General features: G+C 45.8%; 1 protein-coding gene across 1 annotated transcript; it reads left to right on the plus strand.

The window, feature by feature from the left end:
• Positions 1-2,676: 2,676 nt before the first annotated feature.
• On the plus strand, positions 2,677-26,041 carry LOC142922861 (exosome complex exonuclease RRP44-like). The gene is made up of 7 exons (XM_076063803.1): positions 2,677-3,083; positions 5,678-5,748; positions 6,399-6,563; positions 7,802-7,960; positions 12,056-12,166; positions 12,518-12,711; positions 26,035-26,041. Exons 1-7 carry the CDS (start codon positions 3,071-3,073, stop codon positions 26,039-26,041), a joined length of 720 nt encoding a protein of 239 aa, XP_075919918.1. The 5' UTR covers positions 2,677-3,070.
• The last annotated feature ends 1,843 nt before the right edge of the window (positions 26,042-27,884 follow it).

Genomic DNA, 27,884 nt, shown 5'->3' on the forward strand with positions numbered 1-27,884 from the left:
ACCAACTCACTCAACCATCAACTCACTCAGACCACCAACTCACTCAAACCACCAACTCACTCAAACCACCATCTCACTCAAACCACCATCTCACTCAAACCACCAACTCACTCAAACCGCCAACTCACTCAAACCACCAACTCACTCAAACCACCAACTCACTCAAACCATCAACTCACTCAAACCACCATCTCACTCAAACCACCATCTCACTCAAACCACCATCTCACTCAAACCACCAACTAACTCAAACCACCAACTCACTCAAACCATCAACTCACTCAAACCATCAACTCACTCAAACAACCAACTCACTCAAACCACCATCTCACTCAAACCACCAACTCACTCAAACCACCAACTCACTAAAACCACCATCTCACTCAAACCACCAACTCACTCAAACCACCAACTCACTCAAACCACCATCTCACTCAAACCACCAACTCACTCAAACCACCAACTCACTCAAACCACCATCTCACTCAAACAACCAAATCACTCAACCACCAACTCACTCAAACCACCAACTCACTCAAACCACCATCTCACTCAAACCACCAACTCACTCAAACCACCAACTCACTCAAACCACCATCTCACTCAAACCACCATCTCACTCAAACCACCATCTCACTCAACCACCATCTCACTCATCCACCATCTCACTCAACCACCATCTCACTCAAACCACCAACTCACTCAAACCACCAACTCACTCAAACCACCATCTCACTCAAACCACCATCTCACTCAAACCACCATCTCACTCAAACCACCAACCCACTCAAACCACCAACTCACTCAAACTACCAACTCACTCAAACCACCATCTCACTCAAACCACCACCATCTCACTCAAACCACAAACTCACTCAAACCACCAACTCACTCAAATCACCATCTCACTCAAACCACCAACTCACTCAAAGCACCATCTCACTCAAACCACCAACTCACTCAAACCACCACCATCTCACTCAAACCACCAACTCACTCAAACCACCATCTCACTCAAACCACCACCATCTCACTCAAACCACCAACTCACTCAAACCACCAACTCACTCAAACCACCATCTCACTCAAACCACCAACTCACTCAAACCACCAACTCACTCAAACCACCACCATCTCACTCAAACCACCAACTCACTCAAACCACCAACTCACTCAAACCACCAACTCACTCAAACCACCACCATCTCACTCAAACCACCATCTCACTCAAACCACCATCTCACTCAAACCACCATCTCACTCAAACCACCAACTCACTCAAACCACCAAACTCACTCAAACCACCAAACTCACTCAAACCACCAACTCACTCAAATCACCAAACTCACTCAAACCACCATCTCACTCAAACTACCATCTCACTCAAACCACCATCTCACTCTAAAAGGTTGAAGGTTAAGGTGCAGGCAGCCCTGAAAATATATTGGCTCGCGCCACTGCAAGCTCCCTTCTGGAGGATATGTTGTTGAGCCAGACGTTTGGAAGAGGTGGGAGTAACCCACATTTTACCCCACCACACACGAACTGCCGATGGACTACCCATTGACAGTGCTGAGTGGACAATGGCAGGGCCAGTGAGGGAGGATTTAAGAAACGGTTCAATCACCTGCCACGCTTGGAGGACGAACCGGCGGCATTTGGGTTGCCAAGCCAAGTATGATAACCGTCATATTATGGCAGCATCATAATCTGAATATTTTTCCTGGATCAATCCGATGAGCTATAAAGCTCTTTTTCACAGGTGTCCAGCACCACTTCATCATTTGGATGAGGGGTTCCTGAATCAGGTGAGAGACAGATTTGTCCTCCTCTACCAGGTGAGGTCGGTCAATTTTACTTCTCACTTCATCTTCCTCACCTCAACTGGTAAGGTAGGAAAATCATTGCTCCTGAACTAGGTGAGAGCCCAATCAGGTGTGACCTGTGGTGCATAAGGGGACCACACCAATGATAAAAAAAAATACTAAACTATTTTTTATTTTCTTGGTTCTTTCGGTAAAGTCTCGTAGAAGGGAAATAATAAAAATATCAAACAATACAATTCTCGTGACGTTTCGACTGCAACACAAGCAATCATCATCGCTTCTATGTGACTTTAACGAAAGAACCAAGAATATGAATCCCTGCAGTCACGAAAGCTTTAAATCAAAATTATTTTTTTATTTATTTACCAAGGTCACATCTATAACAGCAGCCACTATACCTGACCAGTGTTTCTCATTTCTACTGTTACCTATTATTATGATTAGTGTGTGGACCCACCACAATGCGTTATACCCCTGCTACAACTTTATCACCTTAGTTCTCATCTGATCTCCAATGCTAAGCAGAGTTAAGCCTGGGCTTGCCCTGAGCTACAGACGTGTAACTGTCAGGTGACCAGGGGATGGCAGTGCTGAGTGTTTTCTTCAGCTGCAAGCCGAATGTGGGGAGTTGTGTTGACTGACAGGCAAAGCTGTACCAGCTCAGCGCTCAGACCTCTTGAGACACACACCCACATTACGATCATATGATATAATAATGTTTAGGTTTAGGTGGAGCGCCGTTCATGCAAATTGCATGAACAATGTCACTGCAGCCAAGCGGTGAGCCAGCACCACCCATTGCCCAAGCTCTATATACCAATATATTCCAGCCAATTTATGCGTGTTTATTCATGTGGGGGGGCAACACTTTATCCCATACAGAAGGGACAGATAATATTAGTCCACATTTTGCTCTGCTGCCTTTTGGCATATCCAGGGTATGGCACTTCCTGCATGCTCACGGGAAATAAGTTTCGCAACATTTGCATGATCCATGAATCCTCGCCTCAACGGTGCTGGATTACAGGCGTGCACCACCGCCACCCGGCTAATGAATGCTCCCCTCGTGTGTACGTTTGCGTGTGTGCTTGCTTCTCAGATTGACCTGCTGGAGGACCCGTGCCTGCTTAACGTGGTGATTCTGCAGATGGTGTTGCAGGAGATCCGCCATCGCTCCGCTCCCGTCTACAAGAGACTTTGCGACATCATCTCCACTCCGCAGAAACACTTCTACACCTTCACCAATGAGCACCATTGGTAGGCGCAGCTCTCCAACCGGTCCTAGCCATCTCGCCAATCCAGTGTGCACGGCACACGAATTGACGCCTCTTTACTTCTGAACTGTGGCACACGGCGGCGGTTGGTGGCGCAAAGTCTCGTTGGGACTGTTTCCCAGTGCCATGTGGGCCAGCAGAGTTGGTGGCGTAGTGGCGTTGTGCATAAGGCTGCCCCTGTCCAGATGGCCAAGGATTGGTAGCTGATTTTTTCGCCAGGGCTGAAATTAATTGCACTCCTTTTATTGAATTTCGGCACTCCGTGGGGTGGGGTTTGAATTGTATGTATGTTGAACTTCCTTCACACAGTACTTAGCCAACTGTGCTACGTACAGTTGCGATAATAAACTGTGCATCTGATTCGGCTCGTGGGACTGAACGCCCCCGTGGCTTGAGTTACCGAGCAGAAAGGCGTTTTATAAATGTAATTCATGATTATTAAATACATTTCTTGTCATTAAAACTGGATTCCTGAAGGCGTTTCCAGCACTCGGAGGGAAACCTCTGACATGCCTAACAACTCACGGAACTACATGATTTACACTTCTCGCAGAGCTGTGCTCATTTTACTGCCCCAGAAGAGGTACACATTTCCTAGTCGACCTCTTAAGCACCATTTCAACTCCACAACTTTGTTACTGTGACTCGCGTGGAAGTGATTACACAGCAACGCCTAGTGTGATTGTCTAACAGCGCCGTAACTTGATTGTCGTGTGTCTCAGAGACACGTACGTGGAGCAGGAGAAGGGAGAGCCTTCCAATGACTGTAACGACCGAGCCATCCGATATTCTGTGTTGACTATTCCACCTGAAGACGGAAGCTTGTGTTGCCTCCGAAATGTCGTGATTCAATTGTTTTCTTTTATTTTGTTTTATTTTATCTACGTGACTTTACAGAATTAAACCAAAGAGTATGAATCCTTGCAGTCACGAAAGCTTCAAATCTTGTCACACTGCTTTTCACATGTAACAGCCCTCTTTTTCAATCCACTGCTGGGTGTGGGCCTCGTTCTGTGCGAGGTTGTGCAAGGTTGTTTGACCGTACGGTAGATCCCCGTTGAATGCGCGTTCACACTACGCGTTTTGGCTTTAACACGGTTTTACCTTTTTATGGAAAGTGTTTCGATTTTAACGCTCAATCGCGCTCGCTACATTGCAAGTATAGCGCGTGGTCACGGACTACTTTTCTGAGCGGCGTCGGTGTTAGCAGTGTTGTTGGATGATGCTAGAAGCTGTAGTACTGATGTATGCTGTGATACCCAGCGTACCTTCCTCTTCCTCGGTCTTTGTTCCAGCAGGATCTTTGTGCGCGGAGCGTCATCTCGCTCCCTTATATTTTTCACTCACCATATCTCTCACTTGAGATTTAATTAATGGAGTGTCATACTTAGCATATTGATAGAGATACTATATAAACACAACACATTTTAAAATAAACATGTAAAACAGTGTACTGTGCTATCAAAAATATATATTGGTAAATAAAGTCATGGTTTGTCAGTAGAGCAGAAAACAATAAGATCTATTTTTATCTGCCAACCGTACACTCGTTGAGCACACGTTTGGCTGATTTATACACCAGTTCTCTTCATTGCAATTTAACTAAATCACCGAGGCGATACAAAATTTAGATAACAGCATATGAGGATTTGTGCACTTGATGTTGGCCATTAAAGTGAATTGTTCTCGTCTTCAAATGATCAATGAGTGTCAGCCTCCGATCAGTAGAACTACAGGTAGGCATCACCTCAACTGAGCACATCAACAAGATTATGGAGGAGTGTGATATCACCTGGCTATGGGGTCAGCCTACAGCTGCGTGCCAGCTCATCTGGCTGGACATCCACGTTTATATGGGGCATTGTTCCCGAGCATGTCCAGTCACATTATAATGGAGCTGAATTTGTTTCACCACAATGCCAAATGACACGTGTGTACGACACCATCTGGCCAGCCACAAATCTCTTACATGCTCTTCGTTGTGGTCGTGAGGTCATGGGTGTTTGCAAAGAGATAGCCCTCACCCTAATAGAGAGCGGGGATCACAACACCTTCACGTGGCCTTATCAAATGCACAGTCCTTCATTCTAGGACTGTATATCGTTTCCTTGGCGATTACAAGCAGCGATTTTGCTAAACCCTGTTTGTTTGGTATGCTTCTCTCTCTGTGGCCCATGTTGTATCTGTGTTAGTTCCCCCCTACTTGAGTGTCTGTATATACATCTGGGGTTATGTTTCTTATCTCTCGTAAATTTAGCTCTTCTGTACCTGATGATGGCTGCTTGTGTTGCAACCGAAACGTCGTACGCTATTATGTTATTTCATTATTTCTTATTTATACGTGACTTTACCGAAAAAAAAACAAAGAGTAATTCCTGCAGTCACGAAAGCTTTGAATCAAGTCTGTAGTGCCTCTTGTTAAACAGTGCTTCAGTTAAACAGGAATATTAATAAATCCAGCAGGCATGACTTGAAAAGTAACACATTTACATTTTGGGTAGCACTCTAAATCGTCCGGTAAATCGTGTCGCCAATTATAATTTCTGCGTTTATCTGCGCGTGTCTGTGTACCCCCAGTGGAGGAATACGTGCGCAGCTTGCTGGACAACCCTGAGTTGATTGACCGTCTGGCACTGGCCTCGGAGCAGGTGAGACTCCGTATGCGTGCATCAGCTCTGCCCTCCCCCTCATATTTATGGTGCGGGCCTGTACCCTTGTCCGACCCCTCACTTCCGCGTTGCATCCAGCTGCCTCACTGAAGAAAGGGACACTTGCCTTGCGCTGAGTACGACGTTTCGCTGGTTGTAATCGCCAGGGAAACGATATACTCGATTTGTAAGTGTTGTGGGTTTACTCTCCAATACACTGGCGTGCTGCAGTAGTAACTAATTGACACGTTTTGTTTTACGTAACAAACCTTACTAATTGGCTGTACCGGGTTAACTACACACATTTACGCGCTCTTACCCAAAAAACCTTTATTATGGATAATATTGGTCGCAAAATAATACGTGTTAAACAGCTCCATTTTAGAACGTCTCATCCTCACCAGCAATGGTCAATCAATCAAATAAATCCTAGATTTATAACGTGGCATATTTAGCAAAAAGCAGAGACGGAAGGGTGAAACTCTAGAGGTAGCTCTATGATATTCGCTTTTGTGGAACGTTCTCTAACACGGATGGCCGTACTGCTCTGAGATAAATCAGACTGGATCCTTCGTCTCGTTACGTGATGGCGGTTAAAAAATTGTTGTTGACGCGTGCATGTGCCGTGCGTGTGCTGTGTACGTGTGCAGGATGTGGTGGAGTCCCGGGTAATCTTCCCCGAACATCTCCCGCTGTCCCAGCTGCAGCAAGGTGTGCGTTCCGGCCGGTTTGTCCAGGGAACCTTCCTTGCGAGTCGTGAGAATTACCTGGAGGGGACTCTGAGGGTGCGAGCGGACGGTGACAGTGATAAAGAGGTACACGTTTCACAAGCCTGCGTCTGGAAGGAACAATGCTGTTCGATCGTATCTGTGTGAGTTTTAAAAACAAATTTATAATGAAGCAGTGGCATAGCGTTCTTGGCATGAGCAGTAGCTCTTAACCTTTACTGCAAGGCTGCAGTAAAGGTTAAGAGCTACTGGGCTAAAATATTTGTATTTTGAACGTCTTTTGCACCCTACGTAGGTGTCGTAGCCTGGCTCCTACCCCCCCGGCCTGTGGGTCCTGGTGCAGTTGCACTGCCTGCACACTCGATAGCTACGCCACCACAACCACAGTAGATACGTTAATTGTGACTACTTTAATAATAGGGTTTTTCCCTTTTTTTTCTGGCAACAAAACTGAAACCTTTTACAAGGAATCATGTGTGCATTAACCACAATACTTGTGGTCAAAATGCAAACAAAAAACACACTATGATAATATATGCATTGTCCTTGAGACTGATTGGTTCACACCAGGGACGGCTTTCTTTTGAGCCTCGACCCAATTGGTGCGAGACCAGAGGACGCCAAAAGGCGTACGCATATATTGCAAATATTATCAGTGTGTTTTTGTTTGCATTTTGACCACAAGTATTGTGGTTAATGCACACCTGATTCCTTGTAAGAGGTTTCAGTTTTGTTGCCAGAAAAAAGGGGAAAAACCCTATTATATTTTGGTACTGGCAAAGGAGGTCTAATGATGGTTGTGACTACTTTGTTAACAAAATGAATGGTCTATTTCCACCTCCAAAATGTAACGTTAAATAACAATTAGGTACATTGGCCCTTTGTTGGAAAAAAAAAACCCAGTCTAGAAATTGCCCTACTTGAACATATGTTACTGAAAAACATTGGTTTCAGAAGATTCATGGGCTCATAGTCCTACATTTTAAATTGTTTATTCGTGGTATTAAAACTCTTGTACAGTAAAACCTTGGATTGCGAGCATAATTCGTTCCGGAAACGTGTTTGTAATCCAAAGCACTCGTATATCAAAGCACTCGTATATCAGTTGTGATCACGTGACGCTCGGCAGTACAAAGCTGCTCGTATTGCAAGACCCTCGCTCGTTTATCAAATTAATATTTATAAAAAATTTTGCTTGTCTTGTAAAACACTCGCAGACCAAGTTACTCGCAATCCAAGGTTTTACTGTATATGCTGCTCTCTAACAGCACTTGGCCCAGCGGTCTGTTAAGACTATACGGGGGATCTTTTTTGTCTGCGTGCAGGTGTTGATCCAGGGGCTGCAGCATTTAAACCGCGCGATGCACGACGACATCGTGTGCGTGGAGATGTTCCCCGAGGAGCGCTGGGTTGCCCCCTCCTCGCTGGTCCTGCACGATGAGGGCGTCGCAGGGGACGTTGTAGAAGAGAATGAAGAGGATGTGGTGAGTGGAGCGTCAACACTGCCGAACCAAAATCAAACCCAGACACCTGCAGTGTGCGTGTCTCCCCGTGGTCGCATGGATTTTTCTCCAGGTCCTCCGGCTTTTCCCTCCACAGTTACAATCTGACATGCACTTAGAGTATGTGGCTGCTATCAATTTCAAATGTGATAAGATACTTCATTGAACGATCATTTGTGGCCAGGTCACTTAAAAAGAGCTATAGAGCTCTCAGGGTCCTTACCTGGTAAAGTTATTTAGTTTATAGTTTTTAAATAGTTTTAATATAAATTTTGATTTAAAGCTTTCGTGACTGCAGTAATTCATATTCTTAGTTTTTTTCGGTAAAGTCACGTTGAAGGGAAACAACAAAATAATAAAATATATAAAACAATAAAAAAAATTCTCACGACGTTTCGACCATAACTCAAACGGTCGTCTTCAGGTGTGTTGGTTTGCATAAATTTATTTTTAAACGGCGCATTTATTTATTTATAAAAACGTTAGCGCCACGCGCAACGATTTGGCAGTTTATTTAGGACTAGCCCATCTATATTCTGAAAAGAGGAGGGGGGAGACGAAATTTTTTATAATGTATGCTGTCTGAAAGCCACTGTAAGCATGAACAATCAATTAAGACCTGAAATGGTTTATCAAATCTTTCCAATGATTGCTAAGATAGAATCCATCTTCTCGGTTGAAATTGTCTCTGTGCTTGTATATGTGGATAGCCTCATGAACGAATCTCTCATGGAAGCCAGATGGCTTACAAAGAACCTCTGTCTTGGAAAAGTCAATGGCATGTGAGCCTACTGAATTAGAACAATGATCTGCCACGGCCGAGGTGTTGGTCCTACCGTGTTTAAGGTCTGCTTTGTGTTCACGAATGCGGTCCGAGACATGGCGTTTGGTTTCTCCAATGTAACTACTACCACAGAGGCAACTTAGTTTGTAGACACCAGGGTATTGTATGTCCGGAATCACATCTTTTACAGACGGAACCAGATCACGGATTTTATGTAATGTGTTGAAACGGACCTGGATCTTGTGTTTATTCAGGATTTTGGAGATCTTTTTTGTGACCCCCGCAATGTAGGGTAAAGTGATGGTTTTGAAAGGCTCCTCAAGAGGGTTCTTCTTCATGGTTTGAGTGATAGCTTTGCGGATTGTATAGTCGGAGTAACCATTAGCCCTAAGAGCTTGGTGTACGTGCTTGAGTTCACTGCTTATGTGTTCCTGGTCGGATATGCATTGGGCTCTATGATACAGAGTCTTGATGAGAGAATTCTTCTGTGATGGATGGTGGTGGGAATCCGGTTTCAGATAAGCATCCGTATGGGTAGCTTTCCTGTAGACAGAGTGGCTCATTGAACCATCAGGTCTCTTTTTAATTAGGACATCCAAAAAAGGTATCTTGCCATCTATTTCGACTTCCATGGTAAATCTGATGGCTGGGTGTATGGAATTGATGTGGTCGAAGAATTGGTCTAGAGCAAGCCGGCCATGTGGCCAGATGACAAAAGTGTCATCCACGTACCTCTTCCATAAGGTTGGGCGCAGAGTGGCAGTCTGGATGGCGTCAGTCTCAAATTTCTCCATGAAAATGTTAGCTATAACTGGAGAAAGGGGGGAGCCCATTGGGGTGCCCTCAGTTTGTTTGTAGAAAGTTCCATTCCAAGTGAAGTATGTATTGGTTAAACAGTGTCTCACCAGGGGGGGTACCTCAGTGTTTAGTCCTTGATGAACCAAGTCTTCAATGATTGCAATGGTGTCAGGTACAGGAACCTTGGTGAATAAGGAAACTACATCAAAATTGATAAGCAGGTCGTCTGGGGACAGGGAAATACCCTTGATTGTCGATGCCAGGTGAGTCGAATTTTGTACCACAGAGGTGGTCTTTCCAGTGAAAGGACGCAGGATTTCAGACAAAAAACGAGCTAGTTTGTAGGTGGGGGAGCCGATAGTAGAGACTATGGGACGAAGGAGTGTATCTACATTATGTATTTTTGGTAAGCCGTATAATCTTGGTGGCCTGGCAGCAGAAGGTTTCAACGAAAACTGTTTAGATTGATCAATGAATGCGGTTGAATCAGAAATTATTTTGTTGGTTTGTGTGACGAGGCTGTTGGTGGGATCTCTTTTTATTTTTGTATAACTACCATCGTCGAGTAATTCTTTAATTTTGTTGTTGTATTCTATTTTATCCATGATGACAGTAGCATTGCCTTTGTCAGCTGAGAGGACTACAATATCATTCCTCTTTTTTAATTTATATAATTCAAAACGCTCATCTTTGCTGAGGTTGCTAGCTGGCATCTTAGCGTTTTTGAGGGTTGCAGCGATTTCAGATCTTGCTACGTCTGCAGCGATGTGACCCAGGCCCCTGAGAGCAACGTCTACTTGGGCAATTATATCATTAACTGGTATGTGTTTAGGTGTGACTGCAAAGTTTAGACCTTTAGCTAAAACGGATTTCAGACTATCGGAAATAGAACTGTTACTGCGATTAATTACGACTTTGTTAACGTCTAACTATAAATGCACCGTTTAAAAATAAATTTATGCAAACCAACACACCTGAAGACGACCGTTTGAGTTATGTTCGAAACGTCGTGAGAATTTTTTATTGTTTTATATATATTTTATTATTTTGTTGTTTCCCTTCAACGTGACTTTACCGAAAAAAAAAACTAAGATTATAGTTTTAATATAGTTTAAACAAAGAATAACAACAAAAACTCAACCACTTCAAGAGAGACCTTAAACATAATGAACACCGTGTGACCAGACAACAATCCACATTAGAGATGCTGTTAGCTTGATTTTGCGTTTATTAAATGACTTTACATTACATTACTTCAAAATCAAGTCAGGAGTGCTAATCATTTCATACTATTTTTGTATGTACGTAGGGGTTATTTGACCATACTTCGATGCGGGTTGGTGAACGGGGGGGGGCATAGATCAGGAGCATAGAAGGACAGGACAACAGTTCATTTTGCTGTACTGCGCTCTGCTGCCTGCCATTTTGGCGCAGAGCCTATACCACCTGTTATGCATATCCAGGCTCAACACGGTGGCGCTTCCACGGTCTGAGCTCCTTTTTAATGTTTATTTTAATTAACTTAATTAGAACTCAAGAGATCAGGACACGTATCATTTGCGAGAGTGACCTGGGTCACAGGGTGGCCTCTATATTGAAAACTAATTTCTTTAGAACTGCTTTTTGTATTTAGATTGTTGTCCTTTCCGCGCACCTCCGATTAGCATGGTTGGCTGTGTACGGTGCGAAATAAGTTCTACATGCATACATACCACAGTGACAAAATGCAAAACATAATAAAGTACAGCAATGAAGTTAATTGAAATTGGCACGAAAACAACTGTGGTTTATGAAAAGTCGACAATATTGCACAAACATAAACAAGTGTTAGATATTAAATCGCATGTAGTGCAAGTTGGCTTGGGCAGATTATTTACAGGCTGATCATTGCACAGTTATACTTATTAAAACGTTACGTAAACATTAAACACATATAGGGTGACTGATGTGCTAAGCAGGTAAGAGAAAATGTCAATCAGTGAAATCATAAAGAATCGAGAGATTAAGCATCAAATTGTGAATTAGATGGGAGGGTAACCTTTGTTGTAGATAATATTGGTCGCAAAAGCTTACGCGTTTTTTTTTAAACGTGTGGTATCTGATGGGCGTGTTCCGGTTGATTCTATCAATCGCCAGAACTGTTTTAACTTATAAATATTTACGGAGGACTCCTCACTGTGATCTTTTGTCATTTTAACAAAGCGTCAATCTCATTATTGACATTGATGAGACACAGCATGAAACCACATCCGCAGGTTAAGCGCTATTGTTTTGGATTGCTCCTTCCCCTTCAAGCCAAATTGTATTGTGTTATGCAGTGAGTTGGTTAAAAAAATAGTTAATTCATTATTTCAGTGTGTGAGAGAGACGCTACTGTGGTGAGTGCTCATTTGAGTTTGTGTTGTCATCTCCCGGTGCTATCCCAGCTGCTGCTGCTGTCGTCGCTCTTGCTTAGATTACGCAACACGATGTTTGTCCTTTGTTTTGGTTTCCAGCTGAAAGCCGAAAGTGGGAAGATGCGTCGGCCCACTGGCAAAGTGGTCGGCATCATCAAGCGGAACTCGAGGCCGCTGTGCGGCATGCTCATGCCCAGCCCAATCAAGGAGGTGGGCTGATCTGCATGTGTGTGTGTACGTGTGGGGAGCGGTAATGTAGCGGTTAGCGCGCTGCGCTACGAATCCTGGGACCCGAGTTGGATTATATTTATCGCTCATAACCAATAAACAGCGCCAAATGTCTGAACCTGTCTTGGGCCCTTCCCTAGGTCGACTCGGCCATAAATGAGTCTCTGATGTGGCATGTAAACATCAGCGCTGTGGAGACAAAGGCGGTCGGGCATGGTGCTGGCCGTACCCACCCCGTCGTTTGCCGTACCAGCTTGAATAGGTGTGTGCTGACGGCACTTGCCCAAACAGTTTGTTGAATGCCTTACTGGGGGCTCTTTGGGCGTGTTGCAGGCCACCCGCCACCTGTTCACGCCCGCGGACCGCCGCATGCCACGAGTGCGGGTGGAGACAAGACAAGCAGCGTCCCTGCAGGCCCACCGCATCGTGGTGGCCATCGGTGGCTGGCTGCGACACTCCCGCTACCCGAACGTACGACTGCACCGTGACGCCCCGGACGCCGTGACACCTCACCCGTCTGTCCCGTGGTCGGCATCGTCGGGCTCATCCTTCTGTCACTTGACGCGTGGCCACGCGGCTCTGTATGCAATACAGCCGTCGAACCCAAAACACGAACGGTGACACGGTGAATTGGAAGTCAGGGTGGATGAAGTGGCACCACTGTGATATTTTTTTGTTTGAAAGCATGGCAAACTCACCTGTGATTCAACCTAGGTTATTAAGGTGTTGTAAGTTGATAGTCTCAGCCCAGTCACCAATAACTGCACCAAAAACGATATTAAATTTGGTCGTGCACTTCGATTGTTTGATTTCCATCTCTGAGAAAACTACTGCGTTTGACTGCCATGTGATGAACATTACTTTGATTGGCAGAGTGGTTGGAAAAGCACTGCCCCCCTACAATTTGGACTGCATTTCACTTCAATGGATCTTAGAAGTAGCTCTGTTATGTCTGCTCCTGTGGGTCGTCCTTGACCATGAAGGGTTTGTATAGATTGCTTGTCTTGTGCGATACCATTAACACAATGAGAAACAAAATTGGTGAAAAGTTAAATATATTGTTAAGATGTATTCTTTGGGTTGTATCTTTGTTTAAACAGATGTCGGTTAATATTCTACATAATGTACGTTAGGTACAAGGTTGGCATTGTGGTTGTGCTTTTCATACCTATTTGCCACTGCACAACCGAGCGACACCATGGCTGGCACGGTTTAGTAGGCTGCAGGTTGTTTATCCACTGCAAAAGCGGATCCATGCCATGGACGGTCAATGCTTTGAACAAGTCTAGGCACGTGCAGATGACGCTGTGGTGCCACGTCCCCGCGGTGTACTGACTGCCGTCACACAATTAACGTGTCGCTAGCCCCGCCCCTGGCCCTGCTCGGCCCCCGGATATATTTGGATGCCTTGTGGGGCCAGCATACTACGGTTTGGTTCTGGTTCGACACGGCAAAAAGCCAGTGGGTGACCACAGACACTTCGAGAGATCTGCACTGTCTGGGTTCCAATGTACCAGTGGAAAAGGGATACCGGTGACGATTGGCCACGTATGTGCATATGCATGTTGAACTTCTTCCGTACCATACGTAGACAACCGTGCTAATCGTCGGTGTGCTTGTGCAGGGCCATTTTGTGCGCTCTCTGGGCGAATGTGGGGATAAGGAGACGGAGACGGAGGTGCTGCTGCTGGAGCACGACGTGCCACACCAGCCCTTCAGCCAGGCCGTACTTGCATGCCTGCCCCCTCCCACGTTCAGCATCACAGCAGAGGTACGCATGAGACGTGTGACGATATGTCAATTCATCGATTGAGTTCAATTCTTACGCCTGCGGTGTGTTGGTGTGTTCGGTCGTGCATGTGAGAATCCTTTATTCAATGTTCTTTATTACAAGGCCCACGGGCCACTGGTGGCCCCTGGGTGGCCTTTGGTGTGGCCCATGACGTGTGGCCCCCGACGTATAGGCCCCCGACAATAGACAAATGCGAAAACACCCCCCATCATCATCATCGTGCTGTCAAACCGCAATAGTTTCAATATGTTTGGCCTGCGTAGAATACCTTCTAGAGGACCTCTCTGGAGCTCTCCCTCCAGTCGAGGTCCTTCCGTTGCACTGTCATGAACGAGAAGCCACGGGGCTCTACGCCTTTACCGCAGACCGTATATAGAAAAGCCGTCGACCTGAAAGAAAGTCGATGGCTCGGACACATCATCGTAAGAAGAGAGGAAATTCACATCGGAGGAATGAAGGCGATGGACTTATGGAAGCACCAGGGCGGAGACCCGAGAGGCAGGCCTCGAGAGATGCGGATCAAAGTGGTGAGCCAGGATATGGAGGACTTTGCAGTAGCCGTGGAGATGGTCCAGTACATAAATGAATGGAGCAAGGGGACTACAGACTTTTTTCCTATAACGCTGTACTTGCGTTCCTGAAGAACACCGAATTGTGGAAAAATCGCATAATAAATAATATAGGGTAAAGCACAGTCCGCGATAACACGTGATATGCGTACGCAGGCTTAACAAAGACTTCGGGTACGTGAGTAGCATCTAGAAGCATCCAGAAACATCCCGCCTTGTGTGATGCTACACCGAGGCAACCGTACAACCGCTTATTCTGCCTCGCACAACGCAGTTCTGTTCACTCGATCGCCTTTTATCCAATTCGCATCCATGTTATGAAAAAATGTGTTCCCTAATGCATTCATCGCATTATATCTAATTCACGATATGAAAACACGCAGAGTTATAGGAGAACGGACTGTACTTTCAGAATATTCAGTCGCCTATTGAGAAGATAGAACGCCATTAGAATGAAGTTGGTTTACCCATGTATGGCTCACCCTGTGTTTTGTTTGTTGTAAGGCAGCGTTTTGTTGAACCTGGTGCTGTGTGTGTCCCGTACAAGGACCAGGCTGGCAGGGAGGACCTTCGTGCGTTGTCCATCTGCAGTGTGGATCCTCCAGGCTGCACAGACATCGACGATGCCCTACACTGCAAACCGCTCGACAATGGGAACACCGAGGTATTCATTTGGTGGTGGTAATCGTGGTCACGGTCGCGGTAATTCGTGCCTATTCCTTTCATGGTTTTGTCAATGCTAGCGGAGGTTACAAGGGGAGTTTAAGTGGCACAATGATAAGTGCACTGCACATTCATCCTGTCAAGCTGGTTTAGTTCCAGTCATGGCTAACACCGGTACAGAGTGATATCTAAAAAAAACTGCCCAAGTTCTCCCCTTCACCACCTGCATTGACCATCGTAACAAAGCAAGGTCAAATGACAATCGCAACCCATTACGGCATGGAGAAGCCCTCATCCTGCAGTGGATTGACAAAGGGGTGGACAATATTCCTGTTATTAAGTTTCCAAACATTGTTGCCTTAGTGCCCGTATTCTTGGTCTCTGCTCGGCTCAGGACTGACTTCAACATGGCTTGGTTCTGGCTTGATCTGCTCCGTTGGAACTACGTCGCGCGAGTAGGAATAAGCGGTCGTAACGGCTGCCTCGGCGTAGCATCACACAAGGCGGGATGCTGCTGGATGCTTCTAGATGCTACCCACGTTCCTTAGTCTTTGTTCAGCCTGTGTTACGCATCTCACGCGTTATTGCGGACTGCGCTTTACCCCATATAATATATATTATTTATTATAACACGATTTTTCCAAAACGTGGTGTTCTTGAGGTACACAACTACCGTATTATAGAACAGACTGTATATCCAAAGACTATGGGATACTATCCCTACCTATATCAGTTGTGACTGTCCGTGTGTTTAAATCCAGCTTGAAAACGTCGTTATTAATTGGCTTTTCCTGGATTCTGATTGGTTATTACTGTGAGGGGAATCATTATAATTAGCTTTTATTGCATTTTGCATGCTGTGTAAAGTGTCAGTATCACTATCATTGTTATTATCGGCTTTTACTTTATTTGTATTGGCTTGTATCTATACTTGAGTAGTTTTTTAATGTCCAGTACTTTTTTGAGATGTTTCGATATGCAAGGTGCTGTATAAAATAGATTTTTATTATGGCCCTAGTTCATTGCACAAGAAGGGCCATTATCTGAAACGTGACCTATTTAAATGATCGTTTGGGGCTGTTGTTGATGAATGCGAGTTCTCAAGATACCAAGCTAAGTCAGGGTGTGGGAGCCTTGGTAGATATCAGATTTCTTAACAAAACTCCATGAGTCTGTTCTGCATGGGTTTCCTCCGGGTTCTCTGGTTTCCTCCCATATCTAAAAATAAGCATGCGTTGAAACTGGTATTAAGGTAGTTTACGTATCGCCATGGGCGGCAGGGTGGCACATTGGTAAACCCTTGCGTCTTGCAGCAAGAAAACTGGGTTTGATTCCCAACTAGAGTGTTACTGTGTGGAGTTGTTAAGTTTTTCAGTGTTAATAAGTGTAATAATAACGTATTACTTGTGTTGGAAATACCCGCATGTGTGTGTGTGAGAGCATTGGTGTAGTGGTTAGCACGCTGCGCTATGAACCCGGCAACCCAAGTCCCACTCACCGCCAACACCAGTGAGGATTATCTGAACTGCTGTTTTGCCTACCCAAGGTCAACTCTTTCTTAAATGAGTACCTGGTGCAGTGTGTAAACATCAGCACTGGGGAGAGGTGTTGGCCACTTACCCCCTCGTGGGCCATGCCGTCTAACAGCAGCACAGTCTGTTAAAGGCTTATTTGGGTGACTATCTTCGTTGTACGTTTGTGCCATTTGTGTGTCCGCTGTCACAGATTCCAGGCTACAACCCTGCGGAGTCTACCCCATGGGGCTCGCCTTCTCCCCGGCCTAAGAAACCCAGACAGCACTAGTGTATCGTGGATGCGGTGTCAACAAGATGTCGGAGCAGGTGCATGAGTGGGCACACACTCTGGGTTTTACATCTGCAGAGTTAATTAAGTGTACATTGTGCTCGCAAGCAGAGGTGAACAATTGAAAAAAGCAGTGGCGGTTATGAGAATTGCTACCCTGAAGTAACAGACGGTTTGCACTCTGAACTTGCAATCCAGAGGTCACCGGTTCTTTGTTCTCCTGTCGCAGCGGTTCAAACGGTAGCGCAATTTTTTTTTATTTAGAATTTTTACCTTGCCAACCAGTACAATCAGCCAATTAAGGTGTATACGCATCAAGATGTATGAAAGGTTTAGGATATATTCTTAGCTCTTTCGGTAAAGTCGCGTTGAAGTGAAACAATAAATAATATATATTTTATTATTATTATTACGTTGAAGGGAAACAATAACATAATAAAATATATATTTTATTATTATTTTATTGTTTCCCTTCAACGTGACTTTACCGAAAGAACTAAGAATATGAATTACTGCAGTCACGAAAGCTTTAAATCAAAGGTTTAGGATATCTTATGCCCAACTTCTTTGCCAGCCAAGACACTGACCCCCTTGTGATGAAGGTGATTTCACAAAAATATTGGTTACTGAATCGGTGGTGTTTATTGACTAACGCAGCAGCGTCCAACCCACAAAGCACTGTGATCCATTCTGGTATATCTCAACATGTTCCGTGATCTACCAGCAATATATGACCAGCAGTTACCCGGATGGATTTAACCGACTAATAGAACACTGTAGACATGCCAAGTGCTAGTGCAATCTATTGGTTTAAAATATATATTATTAATCCATTAATTCTTAGTCGGGGATTTTGTTTTGCCATCTGCTATAACAAGAAATGCTTTATATTAGAGGTGTTTATTCCTATTTGTCCCGAGATCCACAATCAAAATCTTTTGCGATCATCCACCCATGGATCGCGATTCACATATCGGCTACCACTGATCTAACAGTTGAAAACCAGTTTAACACGTAGGCTTTCGCGACCAATATCCATAACACGGGTTTTTTGGGTTAGATCGCGTAATAAATATTTAAATGTGTCGGTAAACCCGCCACCACCCGACACAGCCAATTCGAAAGGTTTGTCACATTAACAGAACGTGCCAATTCGGTACTAGTAACATCACACCGGTGTCTTGGAGAGCAAAGCCACAACATTTACAATCTGAGTACAATGTTTCACCAGTATTTACAACCAGCTTCATCAGGCGACAGCCAGATTCGTGGAGAATCCTCGTCCCTTAATGCGCATGCATAATGTGTGTTGATTAACATATAAATAACCCAATCGGCAATGGATACCCATAGTCAATGCATTCATTGATTCCCCTCCCAATTCGCGAAAGAAGTGCTCACAAGTGATGGCTGTCGCCTGATGAAGCTAGTTAGTGCTGGCGAAATGTTGTACTTAGATTGTAAATGGTGTGGCTTTGCTCTCCAACACACTGGTGGACTGTACTAGTAACGAATTAACATGTTCTGTTTACGTGACAAACCTTACTAATTGGCTGTCGGGTGGTGGTGGGTTTAACAACACATTTATATATTTAAACGATCTAACCCATAAAATGTGTATTATAGTTGAAAACCTACAATTGTGCCAGGTTTGGCCTGTCGGAGTGGGCCATTAGGGTGGCCACTCGGAGGGCAAAGCTCTGGGGAATCCGAGCAAGAGCTTCGAAGTATGATTGTGCACGGTGATACCCGCAGGGGTCTCGTGATGGATGGCAAATTGAAGATTTTTTATCGCGAGAGGATTCCCTGCAAGGGATGTTAGGTTACTTATTCTTGTGAGGATGCCATTTACTGTATGAAGGGGCAGCGGTCAGCTGCATAGAACATAGTATAAAATTCCCCGAGCTGTTGCTGTTTAAATCGTCGGTTTAACGGAGAATTTCACCTCAGGTTTTTTTACACAGCTGCCCCACCCCTCATCGGACTCTGTGCAATCACACAAGGAATGTTTTTTGGAAAAAATGTCGGTGTCAGAAAATTTTAAGGTTTAATCGTTTACAAATGCGCATTTCGTTACAGCTTCTCTTGTCCTTTAGACGTGCAAAGATAATTTCTGACAAAATATTGACACGTTTTCAAATTGTTTCGTAAATGGTCATAACTTTGCTCACGTATATACAGTACTTGGGCAATAATTCTGAGCTCCTGGAGTACTGGTAAAGATTTAAGCGAGTTGATATCTTTGCGACTTTGTGTAAATGTGTTTAACATTTTTTAGCTGAATCGTATATTTACAAGCATGTACACATGAGTTATACGCGTTTATATACAAAATTAAACCGATTTATTTTCCATGCATCTTGTTATTTTGGTTACTTTAAGTTACGTTTTCCACTGCTGGATGAACATCTCGCCACGTGATGTTGGATGCCAGCTTTAGTTTGACCATACTTCACCATGCTGGTCACTGTTGGATGATAATAATGTCCACTTGCAATGCACCACCGCGCAGTATTCACTCACCTTCGAATCGAGTCCTGCACCGCCGTTTCACATGCAAATTTGATTCACAATCCCTGGGCCAACTTGCTCCTGATTAGCATGCGATTTGCCACATTTCGATCTCGGAGGTGATTAAATGCGCCGGCTTCCAGGCTTGTTGAGCCGCTCGGAGCCCAATTAACGAAAATTGTTGCCAAAGCAAAAGCGTGAGCTCGAAATGTTGTCCGTGTTCTTTTCAAACCACCAGTCGAACGCCGGCCTCTGCCCACTCCGACCGTGCGGAGGCCCTGGCCGTCGGGGAGGCCCTCATGGTGCCTCACGGCAAACGTGGGGCCCGGGTGGGCGCGTCGACGGTTGATCGCGTACAGGCGGTGCAACTCCCACAAATGAAACATCACACCTTGCTGATCTCGTGTCCAGGAGCATAAACGGTCATCACGCAAACTCCGGTCATCCTCGCAGCAGCAGCTCTTGGCCATCGAACAAAGACGATCACCGCTTCCTTCCGATATTAGAAGCCACGAGCTATGAACGACTCGGAGGTTCGAGCAACCACAGCCGAGTGGGAAGGCAGCAGCAGCCCAGGCGGTGAGCCAGCTCCAAAATCCCCCAAGCACTGAAGTTCTCGATTTAGTACATTGAAAAACACGACAGTAAGTGAAACAACGTAAATCGAAACCAATTTTGCCATTCACTTGAGGGGCCGTCCATAAATGACGTCACGCAATTTTTGACCTCGTCACTCGGCGTCACAAAAAGTCAGACCCCCCCCCCCCTCAAATATGGCGTCACAAAGCTCTGCCCCCCTCCCAAAACCATATTTCCATTTTGAAAATAAAACATGCTTCAACTATTGCCATTGTAGTGCGTGGCGCTGCACTGATGTAGGAGTGTTATAACAATTAGTGTTATAACAATTCTATACTTAAAGTTGTGCATTTTGATGTGACGTCACATTTCTCAAACCCCCCCCCCTCCCCCACGTCACACATCGTCACAAATGTCTGACCCCTGACCCCCCCCCCCCCCCCCCGAGGTGCATGACCGCGTTACCGTGTTCATTCTGTGGTGAAGGGATGAGGAAAAGGAAGAGGGAAAAGCATCCAGCGTCGCCGCACGCAGGCAACGTGTATATCACAGTGGTAAAAATATAAAAATACACATGTAGTGGGTTCCACGGAGACTGGAGACGTCTTTAGAGGCAACACGGTTTATTTGTAACTATGAACAGAACTCCCCTTAACTCCCACTATCTAGGGAGGTACAGCCTCCGGGCTAGCGTGCCCTCGCACTGATCAAACCTGGCTCTCAGCCCTCTGGCTATCTGTGCCCTAGGGGAGGCTAACTGACCCGACCCAGCCAAGGTACGGGTCCTGACCACTGGTCCGAGCTCGGCGCGGCCCTTACAAGGACGTTGGGCTCGAGGTCCCAGGGTCCTAGCTAGGGAGGCTACTCTGACCCGACCCAGCCAAGGTGCGGGTCCTGACCACTGGTCCGCGCTCGGCCCCGACCCTTATAAGGATGTCGGGTCCCAGGGTCCTAGCTAGGATGGTCTTCTGTTCTTCGTCTTCGGAGCACTGCCCCGAGCTGTCCCAGAGGTGCCCCTTTAATACACCTCTCGGGGGCTCTCCGCCCCCGGTGCCGCCCCCTCTCTAGAACCTTCCAGGGGGCTCTGGAAGAACCCCCCAACCCCTCACCTGGGGCCTGGCTCTCTCTGTCCTTCCCCAGCTCAGGGTGGCACCCCCTATGGGCTTGTGCCCGCAACTGCAGGTAAGTATACCGACGGTATAGGATGTGCATTTATTACGCTACATCTATGCGAGAGAGGTTGTGGACAAGAGTCTGCTCTGCGGGAAGCAAGCATTGCCATACGAATGAGATGAGCTCGCGTTCGATGCGGGCAGTCTTGAGGACGACCGTCGACAGGCACGCGTGGAGGCACGCCGTGGTCACAGCGCAGCGCCGACTAGTGTAGGTGGTGATGGCCCAGTTGTAGAGAGGAATGCCGGAGCTTCGAGCAGATGTAGCCGAATGTAGGATAGAGCATCTTGAGGAGCGTTGCCCTCGACCCCCTCCGGGAGGCCGTATGGTTTACTTGGCACTCCCGTCCCTTAGAGTCCAGTCTGATGTAAGCCTCCTCAGGTTCCAGCAGCCTGGCTTCGTAGGTCTTCATTGCACCGCTCTGCTCGTCTAGCATAGTCTGAAGGGTCATATGTGGCTGCCTCCTGAATCTTCACCCTCCTGCAAACCTTACTCGACATCTCGTTGAGGACCCGAAGAAGGGCAGTATTCTCTTTGTTTTTTTTACAAAAGGGCTTGTAAGAGCTCTCGTTACTCCCACCGGGATCTCTGGTGTCAACTTGAACGGGGTATGGCTTTTTTCCCAGGGGATCTGTCTTCCATGGAGCACAAAGATACAGGCAGAAGGTCCCCTTGGCCTAGCCATGAGGTCAGGCTCGAGTTGCTTACTGAGGACCCTACACCTAAGGAGGCTGTGGATCGCCCTAGGAAGCTCCAAAGTAAAAAAAAAACAGCTTTCCAAGGCCCCCTATAAAGTGCCTGAGGCCAGGTAGAAAAATAAGAAAACTATCAAACAGGAAAGCGAGTGGTTATGTTGGGTCGAAAAAGGTAATGTTCTAATGTAGGGGTTGGAGCGGTCATTGCTGCTTACTCGACCATGACGTCACTGCAACTCGTTTGATTAACACTTTTAAAAGAAAAAATCACAACGCGCACTGAACATATTATTCCGAATCGGTTTTACCACCACTACCACCATGACACAGTGGCAAGGCTGGCACATCGCAGTGCAGCTGCTAGGCTGAATCATATGAATAAATATAATCAAATCTAGAAATATCCTGTATGTACCCAGGAGAGCCACATTGAGTCTCGAGACTCATTACTAGCTCCGTGCTGCATTAAGATGTTTGGACAATTTCAAGCATCAGGGTTCGGCACGTAGGAGGAAACCGGAGAAAGGCGCAGATGTTGTGAAGCTGGCTTGGTGGTAGAAGTCAGTCCAGAACATTTGGCCCCACACCTATCACTGTAACGAATCAGTGTTCTACGGGAGCATTCTAAGCGAGGACTGATTGTATTAAAATCTACTTTGATCTACGAATCGTAATGTATCAATAATGTTAACGTGTAACATGCCCCATGGTTTTTCTTAATTTGGAAGGAGGGAACAACGGATGATCTGTGTGCTGATAATGTTGGTGATGATCTCGTAATGGCTGTTCACTTCAAGGAGTGGGAGAGTCTGATGGTGAACCTGGATCGTGCCAATAAGAGGTAGGGCCTTACCATTCGCCCTACCAAACAAATCAAAGCAGTACCTGCCTTGATATTTTGTATGTCTTCAAGGACTCCACCCCCTCAACTCCGCATGATAGGTAGTTGTGGAAAGAGTGGAGGTATTCCCATATCTGGGCAGTTGTTTATGACCAGCTCCGATTTCAGAGCGGAGGTCTTACTCTGAATTAGTTCAGTGGCATATCCTTTTTTTCAGCTGCTTAGTGCTGTATAAAAGTTACATGGCCTATCACTTCATACAAAGCTCTGGTTCTTTTCTGCCACACTTGTCCTCTCCCTCCCAGCTATAACCTCCCGAAAGCAACATTTGACCTTTGTTTTGGCGTGACAAACACCAGTGAAAGCAAAACACCGAAAGTGTAATGACTACACGTAATGCAAGAATCTCAGTTGTATTTCTCAACGGGTATTGAATATGAAGTCCCAGGAGTGGTGAAGGTGCATCAACCTGCAGACCCACAGGTGGCAGCGGTGGATTGGCCTGCAGACGTTGGGGTGGTGGTGGATTGGCCTGCAGACCTTGGGGTGGTGGTGGATTGGCCTGCAGACGCTGGGGTGGCGGCGGTAGATCGGCCTGCAGATGTAGGGGTAGCGGCGGTGGATCTTCCAGCAGTAGCCGACCAGTGAAGTTCTCGAATAAATTTACGCAATTTGCCGAACCTGGTGGCTTTGGCACAGGCGGTGGTGGATCTCCCAGCAAAAGCTGGGGAGGCAGTGGTGCATCTGCCAGCATGAGCTGGGTTGGGATGACAACGTTGGATCTCCCGGGAGCAGCCGTGGCGGTGGTGGCGGTGTTGGAGATGCCAGAAGCAGTCGGGGTGGGGGTGTCGATGCATCTCCCAACAGCATCCCTGGTGGTGGCGGCGGAACTGCATGTGGCTGCCAGGATGGCGTTGGAGGCAGTGGTGGTGTTGGTGGAGACCGTGGCCGTGGCTTTCTCCAGCTCCTTGAGCTATCAACGCATCATTTCCAACTGCAGATGGCGCTCCACATTCTCCCGTTTGTATACTTGAGTGCAGGGAAACATTCGACAGTTTGATCAACATTAGCCCCTACACGAGCCTTCTAATCATCGCAACTCTTCAAACTATATCGCTTATATAATGTACATCATTTCAGTCACAACAAAAATTACATAAACACATCGGGGCTGTGAAAATTACGGCTTCGTATTACCAATATCTTGCCTGTCCAGAGAAGCCCATGAACTAACGTTGTACATACAAACTCATAGACTCAGAGGCCCATAGACTGAGTCACAAATAGCAGTGGATAGGGCCCGGAACGGTGTGGTGTTAGTGAAATTATGAACCCAACTGCGTCCTTTTCAATGGAACCAGGGACCCAAGTGTCATCATAGGCTTTCCCTCGCAATCGAGGATTGCCTTCCAGAGAAAATTTGGATTTTCTGTGGGTCCAAAGATGGCTGAAGAGACCAATCTGGGATCGACAGATTCTGCCGCAATTCTGGCACATGTGTCCAGAAATAGTGGTGGGTGGAACTGCATTAGTCGGGCTGCAGGCTGTTGTTTCCGCCATTCCCACTTTTTCTGTTTCTGCTATTAAGTTTTAAAATGTTTGGCTTCTTGAAATAGACTGTCTCCATCTGAGGTGATCCTGGGAAAGATACTCCCTTGAGTTAGTGTCGATGGAGCACTTCTTCATGTTGGACTTGAGGACATCCTTGAAGCACTTTCTCTGACGAACTACATTCTCCCACTTTTGGTTAATCAAGTTTGACAGTTTTTCATTGAGGCATTGGTGGAAGAGGTCTTGCTTAATGGAGTCCTATAAAGCTTCAATGTTAATCTTCTGTAGACATCTCTTCTGATGAAGCCGTCACTTGCGAGCCAGTTTTATGAGCATGGTTGAGCAGATGAGTCAATGATCAGTCCAGCCACCAGCAGCTACTAGAACAGCCTGGATGATGCAGACATCTTTGGGATCCTGTTCATGGACAATGACGTAATCGATCAAGTGGCGGTGCTTAGATCACGGATGATGCTATGATGTTTTGTATTTGTTTTTTCTGGCATAACAGGGTGTTGATGATGATGACTCCATTTTCCGTGCATTTAGTCAAGGGAAGGATGCCGTTGGAATTGGCTTTACCCACTCCTTCTTTCCCGATGGTTCCATTACAGAGGTTTATGTTTCTTCCAACTCTGGCATGCATATCACCGAGCAGAATAAGTTTGTCTCCCACAGGAACAGTAGAAAGGACCTGATCAAGGTTGACGTAACATTCATAATCGGAGTGAAGAATCAGAGCATATACGCTGATGACAGTAGAATATTGGCTCCCCACCAGACATAGAGTCATGAGGCGCTCACTCATCAAGTAAATTCTTGATGGAGAAACCAACTCTGTGCAGCCGCCGCTGTTCTTCCTGTCTGCCTTTCCAGAAGAGGGTACAGCCAGCTCCTTGTTCCTTGAGCTGCCCCTTCTCTTCTCGTCGAGTATCATTGAGGGCAGCTACGTCAGTGTTGTGTCGTCTGAGTTTCCGGGCCACGATTAAGGTGCAGCATTCTGGGCGTTCACTTTTAGTCTTGTCCATAAGGGTCCTGACATTCCAGTTCCCAAAGGTAATTATCTGACTTTTAGTTTTGTTTCCACCACAGTAATGGGGATCCTTCTGAACGTGGTTATCCAGTCCGGAAGAAGTGAGACAGACTATGTTTAGGGCCACTTTCCTAGCTCCTTCCCCACGTGGGGTGAGCAGAGTGGATCATTTGAAAGGACTTCTTAGTCGCAGGTACAGCTGCAGAAACACACTCTTGTTTCTGCTGAGTGTTAGACGACCTTCTTGTAGCTGCCACTAGAAGCTTCCAGACTTCACAATCAAGCTCCCGTCGTCACTAGCTGGTCACCAAAAACACTGTATTGAATGGGCCAGAAGATGTTGTTCCTTTAATGAAACACGCCTGTGCATGATTTATTTTATTGTGGAGAAGCTAATAATTGTTTTTTTTACCCTGTTATCTGGCAACAAAACTGACACCTGTTTTTTACAAGGAGTCATGTTTGCATTGACCACAATACCCGCGGTCGGAATGCAAACAAAAAGCATAACTCTGATAATGTATGCACTGTCCTTGAAATTGATTGGTCCACACCCGAGACAGCGTTCCTTAGAGCCTAGTCTCACATGGTGTTGGACCAGATGACGCCAAAAAGCTGTTGTACAGTAGCTTCCACACAGTTCTTGAGAGAATGGGACCATGACTCCAAAGGCAAGGAGACCAGTACGATTGGAGATATCGTTCTGCTGCAGTCTTGGTCCGCCTTCACAGCTGTTGAGATGTTAACATCTTCTTCCTCCTGCTCTGCTGTTGAGGACTTGTTAACCCATGGCTGGTGGCAGACATGCTTATTATAATGGCGGCCTATACTCGCCATGTGGAAGCATCGTTAAAGGGTATATGTCGCTTTTCAAGAGGAAAACCATTGGCATTTTCAGTCCTAACCACACCCTGGTGGTGCTGTCACTGCTTGGTCCACAACTGCTTATCCGCCAGGGTTGCCGCTGCTTATTTTGCAGCTAAAGTTCACAGAAGGTCGTTCCACTATCCACCACCTGCGGATACGCTGGGTCCCTGATATACAATACCCTGGCGTCTACAAACTAAGCCGTGTCTGTGGCAGTAGTTACATTGGGGAAACTAACCGACATGTCTCGGACTGTGTTCATGAGCATAAGGAAGATTTGAAACACGGTAGGACCAACACGGTAGCCTTGGCTGATCATTGTTTTAATGCGGTTGGCTCACACGCCAATTGATTTCTCTAAGACGAAGGTACTTTGTAAGCCCACTGGCTATCAAAAAAATTCGTTCATGAAGCCATCCACATATACAGACACAGTCACATTTTCGACCGAGACGATGGGTACAAACTCAGCAATCGTTGGAAGAACGTCATCAACCAGTTTAAGTCATAACTGGTGTTGTTCTCATCCTGCCACCTTCCGATGTTAGTTTTTATTTTCCCCGTAGGTTCGGCTCTCCGATCTTACATTAACAGGTGAAACAAATTTCACACCAACATAGCCCCTTCCGCATGCTGACCTAGACGTGGCGGCAGCTCTGCGATCTTACATTAACATGCCAATCTCTCACATTAACCTAACCACCTCCGCGCCCTCGTCATGAAGGCCGGTCTCCGATCTTACATTAATGTGCTAATTTCTCACATTAACATCACTAGCCACGTCGTTTATGACCCTTGGGCTACACCCATTTTCAACCTTTAAAACAGTCTGCCTCAGCAGCTTTCCCCCTCTTTCTTCTTCCTGATGACGATCACTTGTGTTGTGATTAAAACGTCAGAGCTTTTTTGTTTATTTTATTTTTATTAATTTGAACCTATCTACGTGACTTTACCGAAAGACCCAAATAATATGAATTCCTGCAGTCACGAAAGCTTTAAGTCAAGATTTATAGTAATAACTCTTCCTCAGATCTAATTAGATGAAATCATTACCAGATGTATTTGCACCATTCCTACAATGCAAGGCTCTCACGAAGGTGATATGTTTTACAGACGGGTAGAGTGTGCCATGGTTTCACATTAAGGGCAATGCTGCTCTGTGGTTTTAACCAATTGGATAATTGGAAAGTATTATTTAAAGTCTGGTAAATTTGGACTGTGGCACTGACGCAAATGGCCGGCTCTTTTTTGAATAACAACCACCATTAGTTTAACAAGCCTAACTGATGATACCCAAATGGGAGCCGGTATAATTATATTGCTTAAAACAAATGCTGCTGGGGAATGTTGGTGGGAAAAGCCATTAGGCTGATGTATTTAAACATCGTATTCTGATTTATGTGGAGACACAAAAAGCGAGTTATGCTTCTACAGTATTTGCTTGTGCAAAGCATGGACAATCATTGCCACAGAGACTGAATCAGCTCGGTGGCTAGGAGATGTTAACTACCTCACCTGGTATGGAGGAGGCCGAGGGTTTGATCCCGACCCTGATGCCTTTATAAGGAGTACCTTGGATATCGAGGTGGTTACATTTTTGGAAAGTGTAGCAAAAGCCAAAAG

The sequence above is a fragment of the Petromyzon marinus genome, unplaced genomic scaffold, assembly GCF_048934315.1.
Source record: "Petromyzon marinus isolate PM22_M1 ecotype Great Lakes invasive population unplaced genomic scaffold, UKy_Petmar_22M1.pri1.0 PM_Scaffold_19, whole genome shotgun sequence".
Lineage (NCBI taxonomy): Eukaryota > Metazoa > Chordata > Hyperoartia > Petromyzontiformes > Petromyzontidae > Petromyzon > Petromyzon marinus.